This window comes from Egretta garzetta, unplaced genomic scaffold (assembly GCF_000687185.1).
Source record: "Egretta garzetta isolate BGI_Z169 unplaced genomic scaffold, ASM68718v1 scaffold297, whole genome shotgun sequence".
NCBI lineage: Eukaryota > Metazoa > Chordata > Aves > Pelecaniformes > Ardeidae > Egretta > Egretta garzetta.
In genome coordinates this window covers 5,142,222-5,159,070 of record NW_009260410.1, presented here as the reverse complement: position 1 = coordinate 5,159,070, position 16,849 = coordinate 5,142,222, and the positions used below count along the sequence as shown (strand labels likewise).

The following is a 16,849-nucleotide window of genomic DNA, read 5'->3' as shown; positions in this document are numbered from 1 at the left end:
TTTTATGGACACAAAGACTTCTGCAACAGAAAGAAAAGAGAAGATGCAAGAGGACTTAGATCTGAAAAACCCATAGCAAAAGGAATTAATTACTAGCCAGTGAAACTTTTTCTAGTGTTAAGTCTGAAAGCATTCTTTTTTCCCCCATGTTGTCCCCCTGCACTCAGCACTGGTGAGGCTGCACCTCGAATACTGGCTTCAGTTTTGGGCCCCTCACTACAGGAAAGACATTGAGGCACTGGAGCATGTCTAGAGAAGGCCAAGAAAGCTGGTGAGGGGTCTGGAGCACAAGCCTGATGAGGAGCGGCTGAGGGAACTGGGGTTGTTTAGCCTGAAGGAAGCTGAGGGGAGACCTTATCACCCTCTACAACCCCCTCAAAGGAGGGTGTAGCGAGGTGGGTGTTGGTCTCTTCTCCCAAGTAACAAGTGATAGGACAAGAGAAAATGGCCTTAAGTTGCACCAGGGGAGGTTTAGGTTGGACATTAGGAAAAATTTCTTCACTGAAAGGGTTGTCAAGTGTTGGAATGGGCTGCCCAAGGAAACGGTTGACCCCCCATCGCTGGAGGTATTTAAAGGACACACAGATGTGCTGCTTAGGGACATGGTTTAGTGGTGGACTTGGCAGTGTTAATTTTATGGTTGGACCTGATGATTTAAAGGTCTTTTCCAACCTAGATGATTCTTTGATTCTGTGTTAAAAAAAACAAAACAAAACACAAGTGTGGGTGTTTTGTTATTTCTAAAATTCTGGAAGACAAGCTCTGTCCCTTTGTCCCTCTCTATTGCCTAAAAAGGTAGCTACTGCAAGAAACCTGTATGTCCAGCTCAACACACCTTAATGTCTGAAGGCAAGGCAGGCTAGTGCGAGGGAACCCATTTCGGCAACTTGCACCAACACAGAAATAAGCTTTTAGGTTTTTTTTTAAAACTGAAGAAACACTTCTTGTTCTTAAAGACCAGCACATCTATTTAAACAGGAACACAGTTATTTGGGATGACAGGAGTGAATTGAGGGATTTTGTAATGATGTTCTATTTCTCAGGAAAAAATACTTTAAAAGTATGAGACAGATTAAAACTAACTCAAGGAGAAAATAAGCATTCAAATTCTTCTGGAGATGAGAAAAATTAGGAGAAATATGAAAAGATGGAGAAGCAGGCAAAGATAATTCTCTTCAGAATTTTATTCCTTGATCTATAATAAAGGGAAGGAGAGGGAAATAATGAGATAACTCTCAATATGAGAGTAGGCATCTACATAAAGGCCTAGAATTAGAGAAAAATAGTGGAACTTTTAGCAAGAAAGAGTCTGGTGTTAAATGGAAGAACAAATCTGTGCAGAAGCCTGCAAAAATTTCTGCAATGACAGTCAACAGTGCAGGGGTAGGAAACTTCAAATGAAGCCACACATAAAACCTCCTTCAAACATATACAGGTTCCAGAAAAAAACAGTAATCTAGAAGCTACATCTTAAAACTTCAACTTTAATCTCAGAGTAGGCAAGTGATATTTGCTTTATGATGTGATCTATGTGTCACTACATTGCGCAGGAACGCAAACACTCTGTCATTCTGAAATACTAAGCTCAGTGTGATTGTATAATACCAACAGCGGTACAATGTACATTCAGGAAGTCTGCCCCTCTTTTCTGGGTGTAAAATAGTGGCATCCATTCCTTTTCATAGTGTACATGAAAGAACTCAGCCATTGTAGATTTGGGAGACGGAGGAGAGAGTTTTACTTACTGCACCAGTGCTGACCCATAATTTAAAATCCTTGTTTTCAAGACAGTGCTTTACGATAAGCCCTTTGGGGAATAACATCGCATGCAAATCATTGAACATTCAGTGGTTATTTTTTGTTGTTGTCAAGAGCTGCTGATACTGTAGTCCGATTAGCTACAAAATGAAGTGCGCCATTTGTCCCTAGGATCATACACAAGAGCTTAGCAGGCAGACCAGCGTGCCAGATGGTAAATATACTGTAATATCAGCCAAGAGCGAATCCTTTCTTAGTATCGCCTCAGCATTGTTTTCAACACCCTACATTACAAAAGCTAAGTGGTACACAAGTCAATCTCACAAAGATTTGTTTCAAGGCACAACAAATAACTACTTGCAAAATCTGTATTCTATTTTACAGTAAAAGCTGCCTTCAGCTTTGAAGCATTGGCAACAAAATGGGCCACAAGCTTCTACATGGTACACATGCATGAGTTTCCAGAGGGAGGGAGAGAGGGGGAGAGGAAGAGAGAGAATTGGAAAGCAGCTTATCTAGGTTTAGTATGACAATTACTTTTACTTCAGGGCAGATTTTAGAGCATAAATTAAAACAAAACCAAAGATGTTCAAGTTTCAGAGCATGATGACTGGCAAGAGGCATGACATATATTTATAAAAAGAAGAATCAGGAGAAGTCCCAAAAAGCACCGACATTTCTAAGTTCCAGTTTCCTAGCTGTAAAATAGGGTTAAAGGGGTAATAATGTCCATTATCGTATAGAAGAGCTGTGCCATGTAAAATAATTTTTCATGAACTTTTATATGCTGCAGTTAGTCACCCAAAGTGCATGTTATGTATATGTATATTAATGACTTATAAGCAGAATTTCTATAGTTTGCAATAAAATTTGCACCACACATTAAACAAAAAATGAATAGCTGTTTGTTCTGTGAACGATATCCACCTGTGCACTTCACGAATGCACATTCCTCTGTAATTAAAAATTTTATCACAAGTCAGCAAAAAATATGAGATTTTACAGATATGGTTAATTCTATTATTTCCTAGTTTGTGAATGTTAGCCTCAGATGCTCCTATCTACACCTCTCTATACAAGCTATATGCACACAACTTACACGAATACTCCCTAAAAGCAAATAAATTAAAAAAAAAAAAAAAACAGATGGAAAGACATATTACAATGTGGAGGAAAAAGGGGATCTTCCCCCCTTCAATGTATTTTCTATGCTTGAGGAATATCAGAAGAAACCTAACTTAAACTTTTACGTAGCAGCTGCAATTGTTTCAGCCTATAATATTTGTCTGTCTTCTTTTTCTGCAGATTCTCTATTACCAGCTCATAGTTCAAGTGAGATCATGATGAAGGAAAGCAGTTGGTTGTCTTTACACTTCCCACCTTCCTCTTTCAGGCTTCAGTCACTTCAGCTAAACATTGAAATGCCAATATTCAATGGTTTACAAGATTTTAAATGTGGTTTTAGATACAGGCTTACAACTGTTATTTAAATACTTTCTATGGAAAACAACAGGCAAACCTCGAGTGTTATATTCACAATGATTTTGTTTCGCTACTCTGCAAGAGAAGATAGCAATGCCAGGCAAGTTGATCAGAAGGAAAGACTGTCTGCATAAATGTCCATACCCACAAATGTCACAGAGAGCAAGGGCAGACCTTTCTCTTCTACTTTCACATCACTCTGGAGCTGGTTTTGGTAGTGGGCAGATTCAGGCTGTGGACCACTGAATCTTTGAGATGTTCCCTCCCGTTCCTCCTCCCACCTACTACAGCAGCCCAGCTAGTTGTAACCCAGGCGCTAACTCATGAAGCCTGGGAATAAAGAATTTTATTTGTGTTTTTTATCTGCAGCACTAAGAAAGGTATGTGTTTTCTTTATGCTGCTCTAGTCCTGACTACAGAACATCAGGCAATCAAAAAACCAAATAATTTCGTTTTACAAATATGTAATTTAAATTCAACAGTGATGTTCACTTTTTTAAACACATTTTGGAAGAAACAAGGAAAAAAATGTTATTTGCAGATGTATGCCAGAAATTTTACATACATGTTGGTAGTGAAAGGAATATTCCTGAAGAGTCACAGCCACACAATATGGATAAAAATGGGTCATGATAAGGACAGCTGTGCTCAACTCCAACTCCTTTGTGTACTGGAATTCTATTGACTAAAATGTATAACATACAAGCTGCTTATGTCATCACTACCAATTTACTTGATAAGAAATATTAATGTAGTTAGAACTGTTGACCAAATCCTGTTAAAGTGTAAGTTTAGACGTTTGTAAGTGTATTGATAGAATCCCCATGGTACCTACAGCAAGCTTCTAACAACGTTGTTCAAGAAAACGTCATGTTAATTTAGCTGTTGGAAACTGTTCACTGTAAATTAAATTTCTAGTCTCAGTAAACTCTCTTAAACTTGTACTGTATATCTAAAGCACACATTTTCTTTGATGAATGTGGTCCAGATCTGTCAGAGCACTCATACATAGGCAATATGTTACAAAAGGTAATATACAGACATGCCAATAAATAACCAATATATTAAGTAAACAAAATACTGACTGGACACCTTCCCCTCAATAACATTTCAATTTAAGCCATTTAGAAACATGTAAGATGCAGCTGATATTTTGAATATTGAATTGGAAAACTTTTCAGATTTTTTTCTATTAAAATAAGCATTAGAAAAAAATATTACAGCTTAAATTACGTGCGAGCAGTGCAAAGTGAAAAATACTCCTGAAAATTGACTTCATCTCTCCTTGTAAGAAAGTCCTTTATTTTAGGAACTGGCCTTCTTTTCACATAATTCTTCCTGTTTCTGTGATTGAGAACAATTTCTATTAGAAATACCAATTCCTGAGAAAAGATGACAACTTCACAACCTTTGGACCAAGCTCAGCCACAGCTTTTGGCTATTGATTCCATGCAAGAACCTCAAACAGCTAAGAAATAAGCGAATATGTTCTTTTCCATACAGGGCAACCATGGGAAATAGGCCAATTCCTACTGTGATAGCCAATGTGCATTTTCTGGCAGCAAACATCCCTAAACACACAGAAGAGCACAGGGGACTATTTTTTTTTAAACTATTTTCAAAAACTGCTGATTGATTTCACTAGCACTTACTGTTAATCTAATATTTTGCATGTCAGGCATTTACTTTCACCTACTCAAGAACTTTCCCACCATGAAAAATTACACATCTGGTGTAAATCTCTATCAAGTCTGTCCCCATAAATCTCAGAACTTTGTTATAAAGTGTTAACATTGAAATATTCAAAGCATTACTGAACAAACTTTTATAATTATAAGACTCTTTCAGAATGTTGTGAGGTAAAATTTCACAAATATGACAGGCTAAAATTGAAATAAAACACTGTAAATGCTATCCAGAAAATTATTAATTAAATTTTTGACAAGTTTTTATTGATTAAAGCAGAGTGAAAGCTTAAAAGAGAGAAGTGTTCCACTTTTTCCTAAAGAGGGTTAGAATGTCATCCTTCCCCAAAAGTTAAATTCTTCTTAAACCCTTACTAAGACAAATGGACTTTACATGATACAACAGAGAGTAATTACAGAGGAAAGATGCAAACTTTAACTAAGCAAATATCTGCCTTAAAGACCTATATATCAGGTCCTGATCTAACACCATCAGCCTCTGGAATCTTTTGCTGAAAATGAAGTGGCACTAAAACAAAAAAGAAGTAAAGCTAAATATTAGGTACTCAATTCACTCTTCTACTGCAACACAAAAAGACACAGTTAAGTCTGAATCTGTAGTCCAGAAGGGAAGCATGGTCAGATGTACAATAGAAGAAATATTTCCAAACCATAGATTAGGTTCAGGAATTTGGCTGCATCTGTTTCTCTGGAATCCCTACATAACCTCCAGATTAAAATGACTTTGTCACTCGGTAAGCAGCATTCTGTAAAAGCTTGATGTTTTGACCTGCGATGTTTCTGATGCTTCCCTGTACCCAGCATAGTTTCCTCTCATAAACAAAGTAGGGAAATACAGCCTAGATGATTGATAACACTATGAAATGGAGGGCACAATCATCTGAAACTATATTAAGTCACCAGGAGTTTGCAATCAAACTGAGAGGGCACCCTAACTGAGGTCATACAGAAGTCAATCATTAATGAAGTTTTATTTGGTATTTTCATTATCTGCTTGCATGATGAAATAACAAGGATTTCTGTAATTTACAGATCACTTTGGGGGCAGGTAAACACTCTAAAAGGCAAGATCAGAATTCAAAACCATCTCACTTTGGAGATCGGATAGAAATTAACAAAATGAAAAGAACTACACCTAAGACAGCAAAATCAAATGCAGAGATTACAAGTATGTTTTCTATGGAACAAATGCCTAGACATTTTTCAGGGGGTTATAGCAACCACAAACTTAATACAAATAATAATAATACAATTGCAATGCTATTGCAGAAAGAACTACTGGAGGTATCATGCTACAGGAGAATCTCTACCAGCAGTCACCAAAGGGCTGGAGAAGACCCACTCAGCCTAGATTCCATGCACCTGGGAAGCCTAATCAGATTGATATGGTGGAGTTATAAAAAGCAATGCCAGCTGATAGAGCACTCAGGTTCCCTGAAGGAGGAAATGAGTGTTGTTGGTTTTTTGGTGGGTTTTTTTTTTTTGTAGTCTTTGAGGAAAAGGGTAGCTCCCCAAGATTGATTCTTTGACAAATAAGTTCTATTCAAGAAAGAAGATTTAGAAATTGGTAAAAGGTAAGCAATAAAGAAATGTACTGTGATTGAAGTTTATGTTATGTAAGGAGAAAAGAGGTAAGAGTAATAGCTTTAAGAATAACTAGAAGTGGTGGCCTCCTGGCACCTGATGCTTTGACAGGCTGCTATTCACATGAGCTATTTGTGACAGAATATCTGTATAATATATGGGGGATAATTATTCTGCTCAACTTGGTGCTGATGAGCCCTACAGCTGAAATATAGTCTAGTCTGTGGTAATGAACTGTAAAGTACACAAACTGGAGAGATTCCAGAGGACTGCAAGAAGACCAAGAGACTTAATCTATAGTAAAGGCTGAATAACTATCTTTATCCCTATTAAAGAGAGATGGCTAGGAGCAAGGAATCCAAGTATCTCAAAATGGTCTTGGAGAGCTATGACTAAGACAGGAATATATTGATTACACATACTAAAGACTTAAAGTAGGCACTAGGGAATCTCAACTTGAAAGAATAACTAAGCACTCAGGTGGGATATCTAGAAAAAACAGAATTCCTGCTTTTTTTTATTCTGAATGCATTAGGCGAAAATCTGCTAAGCAGTCATCTAGCTATATTTAACCCTGCTTCAAGTGCAAAAGAATAATCCCGAGGCTCCCCTCAGCTCTGTACTTCTGTATAGTCTAAAGTTTAACATGTTTGACATTATTACCTGAGTGACTAACACAGGCTCCAACAGTACTTTAAAAAATTCTACTCTCTGTCACCTTAAAGAGGTAAGTAACTTAGATGTAGACTCTCTGTTTAAGTAAAAAGCCCTCGCCTAAAAAACCTGTACTGCTAGGTGTGTTGACAAAACTAATGGAAAGCTCCTCATGAACCCAAAGACCCAGTTAACAGGTTGTCTTCTCATACTCACAGTCCATATACCCAAGGTCCTTCTCTACTGGGAAGAGAATAAAGCAGTCAGTACTGCATACTCTCTCACAAGCTGGGTCCTAGAATCCAAGGGAGTCAGGGATGGAAATAATGTTGGGTGACCTTTATCTCTTTAAATGGCGAGCTATATTAAAGTTCCAACTTCCTATTACTCTCCCTAAACACAAAGATTAGAAAATAAGATTCTCAGAATAACTCAAAGCACAGGGCTTTGCAAAGGATTTAAGAGAGCTGGCAACTCTACCAAACTCCATTTCTGTACTGAAAATGTTGTGTGTTACCATATGAGTTAAAAAATCTACTTGCCCCACAGGAAGATGTTTTCTCATCCTAAAATTCAAAGCATCAATTGTTAAAGCAAGAAGTGTAATATAATAGCGTAAATCTTACAAATCTCTAACTTGCTAAAATAAACTTAGCAAATACACTGCGTAAGAGGTCAGACTAAAGGATTAAATCCTTTATTTAATTGTCCAAAGACAAGAATTCCTATGTTTGAGCAACAGTCTTTACTCAACAGTTAAAAAAAAAAAAAAGTTAGTACTTAGTTTGGTCTTATTAACAATTAAACACATAACCATTCAAGGATATTAGCAAATCGCTTTTCACAAAGCACAAAATTCAGCTGTGAAACAGATTGCCACAGGCCTTTCTGAAGACCAAGCCTATTTATGTTGAAAAATACTAGATGAATAGAGAGGTGAGTATGATTACGGATGGCCATATAGCACATAAAGCCTAGCTCAGGAAGTTTCTAAGTCATGCATACTCTAGAATATGATACCAAGGAAGAGGGTACTTTGTACACGCTGTAGCAGATTCCCACCTAAACTAAAAGCAATGGCTTTTGGCTCCTGAAAATTATGTACCTCTGCTTTGGCAATATGCCACTAAAGTTTTAAGTATGCTTTACATAAAGTTAGCCTGGTCATCTGGACCGTGTTCATTAACTTCCAAAGTTTATGCCCTGTATTTTTTTTTTTTCCTGTCAAATATTCACCTTGAATTCTAAGCCCAATCATCTAAAAGCCACCACTCAAATCTGTCTACTGTACTTTATTTGGCTCTGAAACATTTTTGAAATACATTTTTATTAATCCTTTTAGTCTGTTAGAGATAGCATCTGACACTGTAAAATATTTTGTGCCAAAAGCCCTATTTAAAACCATAGTTTTAGACTGAGCTTATAAAGCACGCTTCTATTAATCTCCAAAGAACTCAGGAAGACATTAGGACTTTTCTAGAACGAAGAAGCCCAAGTTTAGGACCTCATTTACAGACAATAATAGTAAAAAAAAAAAAAAAAACAAACGTGTAAATACTCTGCATTTCCTGTCTACTGTTAAGGTATTTAATTTTAATGAAACAAAAATGTAAGGATAGAAGAAAACTAAAATAATTTAAATAGTAGTTTTTGGAAACATGGGAGTATGTGCCCGGTGTGCCCTTCAACAGTATATGACCTTTAGCAGTAAATATGGTGTTTATAACTTGTTTCACTATTCACATAGTAAAATGCAGTTATCTTTGCTTCATCAAACATACTTGTCACTTGAACCTACTGGTCTGAATAAGTACAAAAAGATGAAAAGATACATTTATATAGACTATCAATTTTTCATAACTACAGGAGTATAGACAAGAAGGTGCAGAAAACAAGCTCCACAGCCCCATCTGTTGGCTAATTAAGCTCTGAAGAAAGCCACCTACCAACCTCTAGCTAACAATGCTGAAGTGGAACCATGTCAATTTTTTTAATACAATTCCAAGTTTTACCATCACAAATCTGGTATCTGTGCATCAGTAGCAACTTTTACTACCTAAGCACACAATAACTGAGTTTCTAATGTACTGTGTGATTTCCAATTTATTTTAAATTAGAACAAGAGAGCACTCTGTGTGTAGTGCTGCTTTTTTGAGCAATGCTGAGATTGATTTGCTTGCATTTTCATTCATAGATAAATGGCCTACAGTGAAATTGCAGTGTTTAGTAGGTGTTCCTTGATTATTTTTTTTTAGCCCAAGAGAAAACCACTTGCTTCTAAAGCTAAGGGCTTGGATGTAATTTTTTTTTTAAAGGCATTTACTGTAGTTTTTAAGTGACAAATGTTTCTAGCTCCCACTGACATGTAGGGCCTAAGATAGCCAGATCTTGGGCATATGAAATAGACAAAATATGACCTGATTGTGTCAAAAACATAGATCCTAGAATCTGAGTGATTTAAAACAAAGCATCTAATTATACCATGAATAGAATAACTCCTTCCTATGAATGCAGGTCTAGTGAATAGTTACAGCAGGACAGAGGGCTTCCTTCCATACAGCAAGCAGAAAGAGATAACAGTATGACCTTGACAAGTTCAAGGGCTCTTCTAGTGGTTTTAATCTATAAAATCCTGCTGCAGTGAACCTATTTGTACCACAATAGAAAACAGCTGCTGCAAGCCTTAAGTTTGGTTAAGGTCAGTTGCGATGGGGCTCCAAGTGCTGAAAATGGTGACAGAAGAGGCCGGGGCAAAGATGGGAGCTAATGCACTTTTCCTAGATAAGCATTGGTCTATTTAGAGGAATCAAAATAAATTTTACAGACAGGAGAGGTGGTTGAAAAGAAAAGCACAGAAGACAACTCGAAACTAACACAAGACACATACACAAAAATTTAATCAGTGTGGAGACCTCCTCTGTTAAATTATCAGTAGATACTTTCATGTACTGCCAATGAGAGAGGGGAAGGGGAAAAAAAGTGTGTTGATGAAAATGTGCTCCTGTAGGAGCTGCAGAGTAAACTGCAGCTGTATTAACAAGTGCAAATTAAATAGCACTCAAGGTTAAAAAAAAGTTTAAAAGTAGTCTGAAACTTGAGACCTACCTGCTTGTTCCCTTAAGTTAGGCTGCATACTTGCTTAATCAAGATCTAGTCCCCCAGCCCCAAATGACAGTAACTCCTACTAGTATCATCAAACTGAGGATAAGCACGTAAGTTGTCATTCAAACCCTAATGGCAGTTAAACTGTCAAGATCCCACTGAAATTTGGGTATCCTATACTGAAATATGGGTATCCAACTAAAGCTTCAGACTAACTGCTGCTTTTTAAAAGCTCCTTAAAAGAAAGGAAACTAATAAAGAATCTTAGTAATGCAGGATCATCTGACTCCATTATGTTCTTTTCAGTCCAAAAAAATACCTTCAAAGGACAAAATTCTATTCCTGCTTAGGCCAAAATCGTAACGAGCAATCTATAGGACCTCTAAAAAGACATCAGCTGCTGGGCAGTTTTGCTCTTTCCTAGCTATCTGTGCTATTATTCAAAACTCCATAAAATACATTGACTCCCTATCTCTTATCCACAAACCTTCAGGTCCCCAATGTTCAGTAAAAACCTTACTACAGGTTACTACAGTAAAAACTGTAGCAAGAAGAGCTACAAGACTAGTCCCCTTTATGCTGGAAACAATTTATGTATACTAGACTGGGAGAGATTGGGGTGGGGTGGTTACCTAGCTAAGATCTTTGGGGCTCGGTCGCAGAGGAGCAAAGGAGAAGAGAGCTATTGCATGTTTTGATCATAAGCTAAAAAACCCAACGAAAATAGACAAAACTAAATCTGCAAGGGAAGGTGGAAAGGGAAGAGTCATGACAGGTGATGGATTATGTAGTGCTTCACTTGCATCCTGTCTTTGACAAACTGAATTTAAACAGACTGTACACCCATATCATACTGATGCGTAAGAAAATAATATAAATCTAAGGGACGATATAGCAGACAGACTTCACTGTCAAATTCATTGTTCAAAATAACTTAAGATTACTGTATTCTGCTCCCTGCTATGATGCAAATACATCCAACAGATGTCAAACTGAAGAGAATAGGATTTTAGCATGTAGAAAAGCATAGTATTGCCCTACCTACTCATGGTGTTTTGAGCCAATAATTGTTGAAACAGTTATTAGCATGGAGTATAACTAGCAATGTGGTGGAGCCCTCTCCATGTTGCTTTAGTAATAAAGTGCGGCCTTGGGGGGTGGGAGGCAATCAGGATCTTATAACTCATGTTTTAGGAGTACTGCAAAGATGAGAAAGTAGATGCATTTCCAAATTATCTGTTAGAAAAATACAGAACTCACAAATATCTGTTAAAGTATAGCTTAGAATGATAGTTTTCCATTTTTTTGGAGTTGTCCTTTAACTGTATTTCTATATAATTCTATTTTTTAATACACTTTGAGTGGAAAATTCTTCTCTGCTCTTGTATGCTCTACAAACTCACGCTTCAGAATTCTGAAAACTTTTGTGAGGGGTGTTTCTGACAGTGATGGTATTCTGCTCTTTTCTCAACACGATTGCCAGATCCTCAGAGAAAACTGTTGCGCTAGCTATCAAAGAGAACAGCAGAAGCACTAAAAGAGCAGCAAGCTACCCTTACAAGCAAGGGAAAGCTTCAGATTACAATGTTAGTTCTTGAATTGAAATGTTTGAAATTCAACTAAAGTACAGAATATTACATTGTTTTAAAACAAATTATATCAGATATCCCACCAAGATACTTAACTTACCCCTCCCATTGTAATGCCATCGATAAGTGCCACATATGGCTTCTTGCAAGTGCCTGTAAGAAATTTGAAAAAAAATGTACAATTTTTTTTTACAAGAGTGGTCCTGTGACTAACTATTCATTTATGCAGTTTATTTAAACTGAAAGCTTTAATGTAATTTGATCATCTGCTTTCCGAGTGAAGAATGATTTTTGCATGCATCTATTTTCATCTCAGGTTGTCTTTGAAGTAGATCAATGATACTTAGTGCAGAATTGCACTGTCTGCATCTAAGACTTAACTCATCCATAGCGCAAATATAACTACCCAGAACAATGGGATGGGATAAGGTAGCTATCATAATAGCTTAAACAAAAGGAATGCTGAATGCAAGGTATAAAAATGACATGTTACACTACTTCTGTTGAACTTGGTAAAAAAAAATTATTACTACTTCCATTATGTTATTGCAGTCTTTTATAGATTAGCAAAGAGAGAAAGTGAATTTACTTTCAAACCTTTTCAAAGGAAAATGGTACTGCTTCAGAATTTGCTATTAAACATACCAATAGCATTGTTCAGGATATATTCTGCTCTGAAGAAATCTTGTGCCAGTCTATCTCCAACTTTTCCTGCATCTGTGATGACTTAAGAGAAATAAAAATTCTGAAGATAACTATAAATTCAATAGAAAATACAGTAACAAGTAAAAAAATTAATATCACATGATAAGCTTTTTCATTCAGCAATAAACAGCAACTTAAACCTGCTCATTTTATTTGAGAAAAATTGCTCAAACTTAAATACAAAGACAAAGTTTCAAATATGAGTCAATTTTATTATGCTGGAGACTTTATCGTGTAGCTGTGAAAGTGCAGTCCATTTTCTATGCTATGGGACCCCTGCTAATGTCTGATAGTCTTGTTTGATATTTCATACCAATATATAGAACAGACACTTAAAACTGATTATACTGAAGACTCGGAATACTAAAAATGAGAAGCCAATTAGAGCAGGGCATAATTTAACAATAACCTGTGCTGCTTGTTGACCTAAAATTTAAAACAACTGCTAATTTTCAGTTTGGAGACTTCCCACAGTTCATATAGTTACAAAACAATCACAGATACACTGATCACTGTTGTCAGCTCTGTATCTAGCCATCTCAAACATCAGACACAAATTGTCCAGAAGTAACAGAGCTACCTATTAGGACCTTTAAAATTTCTTGTAAAGAAGCTGTTGGTAATGAAAATCTGGGGAGAAGAAGGTAGATACTTCCCAGGAATGACTGCCTGCTATTACTAGTTATGCATTAAAAAAACCCCATTTTTTACTCTTTTATACAATGTTCTGACAGCTGTCTCCTAGCAAATAACTTAAATAGCATCTGCACATCAAGGTGTTGTAAGAAGTCAGCACAACTAATCTCTCTCACTGTTGTGTAGCAAGCCTCCATTTACCTGAGTCACAGTACATAAAGGAAATCAACACAAAGTAGTTGAAGATACGCCAAATGTTTAAGTGACTATAGTCCTTACCTTTGATGTCACCCCCAGCACAAAAAGCTTTTCCTCCAGTTCCCTTTATAATTATTAGAAAAGTTTCAGGATCTTGCTCCCAAGTCTAAAAAGAAGTAAATGTTTCCATGTAAGATTAAAGTCTGTGGAAAAAAAAATGTTTCCTCTGTATACTGTCTATAATTCTTACTTTACTTTTTCAAAAAACAAATTAAACCATACTTAAAATAGTTTGTCTTAAACTTGAGTTTGAGAGCTAAGTGTCTTTCTGCCACTCCTGTGTCCTCTTCAGTCTTGATCTGTTTAATCAGCAGAGCTGCCTTGCATATTTCAGAAAAACATCTATGCAGAGCTCCCGAATTCTGAAGAAACGTAGCACTCCCTAAAACAGGGCCTGATGCAAATCTCAATGGGAACACAATGCTGGGGCAGAAAGCTGGGAATATGGAAGATACAATAGCAGTGTTTCAGGCCAAATGATGGAAGCTGTGTAAATCTAAGATGCACGGCAAGGAAAACAGCATTTAAATTGTTGATGGATTTTGTCAAAATGACTGCAATCGATGCTAGTTAATCGGATCTAATCAATTTGTGCACAGACATTTTGCTAGGTACAAAAACTATGGGGTTGGTTCTGAATTAAATACTGATACAGGACTTCAGCAGTGATGCAATCATATAGAGATGAGAGAGACAAGGCATTTCTGTATACCAACAACTGTAATTAAAATTACACCACTTTTTAAGGTTGTGCCTCAAATAAAGCCCAGTACTCAGCACTACAGGTGAAGTATTTTTTTTCTTTAGATGTTCCTCACAGAATGCATAAATTTGCAACACAACTATCTACCAAAATATCAAGAAGCAGGCAACTATCCAAAAAATACTGGTCTCTAGTAAGTTTGACTTTGTGCATATGATAAATATCAGTAAATTAAAAAGGACTATTTGCATTCTTAAAAATTCACATTACTTCACTAGCTTGTAGAAACCAGTGCCTGTAAATCCATAAAGTTGTTCTTTACAGAATGACTCTGACGGCACCTTGCTTCCTAGTGACTTATATCTTTTATTTCAGTCATGCAGCCTCCCCACAAAACATGTACCCGTCAAGAGGCAACACCACTGTATAGCTTGAAATTTGTGTGTGCTGGGTGTTGCCAAAAGGAACATAAACTCTGAGTGTTGCCTACTTTTAATTCAGTTCTGGTTTTAATATGGGTGTCTCTTATCTATCCAGATGTTAAATTTAACTTTGTCTGACAGCTTGTTTCTTTGAAAGACAAGAAGACATGTCAAACTTGCTTGAAATTGTCTGTTATTTTCCATCCTATAAATCTGGGCTCATTGGCCAATGCACTCGCAGAGACTTTCATTCTTTTCAGGAGATTAAGAAGTGTCAGACTGAATTTTAAAATTGGTTTTGGATACTGTATGTATAGTGGATGGGTAGAAGTGGAGCTACTAACCTTTATTTGTGGATAAATTTGTTGGATCATAGAAAAATTCAGTGCATTGAGAACCTTGGGTCTATTCAAAGTTATTATTCCTGCACCTCCTCTCTTTTCCATCAACACTTCAGCTGTCGAATCTGTATGCTTGGACATTTTCTGTACATGCACAAACAAATAAATAAAGCAAATGTCATCAGTTAGATACCTTGAGTAACATATTTACAAGAGTGTTTATAGAAATATATTCTCAAAATGCACTATTTAAGATCATAAAACATGGATTTTTGAATTGTATGCTAAGGCTTTTCCACTGTACTTCAAGATTTATTTGCATTTCTTAAACAGTTCTTTTGAAACCGCTTTATGTTTGAGTGCTTCAGAGCAATAACCCTCAGACCAGTTTTTGAGCCACATGCTCTTTGACAATGACATTTAAGTTCATTAAAAAAAAAAAACCAAAACCCCAAAAACATGGTTCTTTAAGACCTGACATTCTGAAAATTTGCAACAATCAGAACAATGACAGTTCCATATGTCCCAGCTGGCAGTTTCACACTGCAAAACCAAATGTACACATTGCTTTGCCTGTAAGTAACTTTTAACAGTAGAGAACAAATCACTAAACTGGTTTTACAATTGATTTCAAACTCACAGTTGAATGCTATTTAAGGAATATACGGAAACTAATGTAGAAACTAACTGTAAAAGGCCAAAATAATTATACTTTAACTTGCAGTAGAATAGAAACTTGCAACAAAGTACTCAAATACATGGGCAACGTTACGCCTGAGTAATAAATGATGGCATTCAGAACCACTGTGAGCAGACACATTAGAAGTTGCATGAACTGTCTGTCTTAGGGGAGTTATGAGTCCTAAAAACTTCCACCTTGGTCAAACAAGATGATATTCTTACCAAATGTTGTAAAATTACTTGCAGTCTGTTGAATGGCTTCAGCCTGAAAAAGAAATATTAAAAAGATAGCTAAAACCATAAACCAGTTATATAATCCCCAAATACATTACTGCTCAGTTAGGCAAAGCTTTGACAGAAACATTTCTGAACACAATTGTTTTACATTGTCCTTTTATAAAATCAAAACATCTTGTTTAGGTATCAAAACAATTGAAAACTTCTTTGCTTACTAGTAAATAGACAGCAGACACCAATGCCAACTACTATGGTTTTCTTGGTGTTCAAGTTAGAAGGAAAACCTGGAAATAATACAACAAAGAGTTTGGGGGATATGTTTGATACTTAGCAGTGTGTGTCTTCTGAAGATTTACAGCCTTTTCCTGGACACTTAAATACTAGCATTTTAAAAAAAAAATGGTCTTGTCAGAAACTTGCACATTTCCAAAGCTTCCACTATGCTAAACCTGCCCTCATATTCTTGCCTGTATGTGCATTTACACAGGGTCTGTGTAACAGCTTGAACACGGCTCAAAGGAGATACCCATGCTGTGACTTTTTGTGAACATGTTACTCAATTTAAGTAATAAGGCCATTATTTATTAATTGTTCCTGTTCCTCTATTGAGGAAGACAGTTAACAACAATGGCATTTGCTGAACTTCAAGCACCTGGCTTGTGTCAACATTAACATGCAACTTTTATCTTTCAGCTACATAAATTAACGTTACATGCTAACATCCCAGCGTCCCAAAATACATATTTTAGTATATTGAGGTATATGCTCGTTTTAGAGGGGGTAAACTAATCTAGGCCTGGCTAATCTAGACCTAAATGATATTTTATACCAGTTCAGGGGTTTACAGTCCCCGGCATTAGAGGCCCTCCCTGCCGCAAGGCAACCGCGAAGCTGCGGGCGCGGTCAGCCCGGCGCCATTTAAAGCCCCCTCAGAGGGGGATGCGCGGCAGACGCTTGGGCCGCGCCTCAGGGCGGCCCCCGGCCGCCTCCC

General features: G+C 36.7%; 1 protein-coding gene across 1 annotated transcript in view; it reads right to left on the bottom strand.

Moving 5' to 3' along the window:
- HIBCH (3-hydroxyisobutyryl-CoA hydrolase) overlaps positions 1-16,849 on the bottom strand; it is a 51,689-nt gene that overhangs the window by 29,055 nt on the left and 5,785 nt on the right. The window contains exons 2-6 of the mRNA XM_035899119.1: positions 15,844-15,886; positions 14,944-15,084; positions 13,496-13,580; positions 12,521-12,601; positions 11,976-12,028 (exon numbers count right to left, since the gene is read on the bottom strand). Of these exons, the coding sequence (XP_035755012.1) occupies positions 11,976-12,028; positions 12,521-12,601; positions 13,496-13,580; positions 14,944-15,084; positions 15,844-15,886 (403 nt within the window). The remainder of the gene's footprint in view (positions 1-11,975; positions 12,029-12,520; positions 12,602-13,495; positions 13,581-14,943; positions 15,085-15,843; positions 15,887-16,849) is intronic.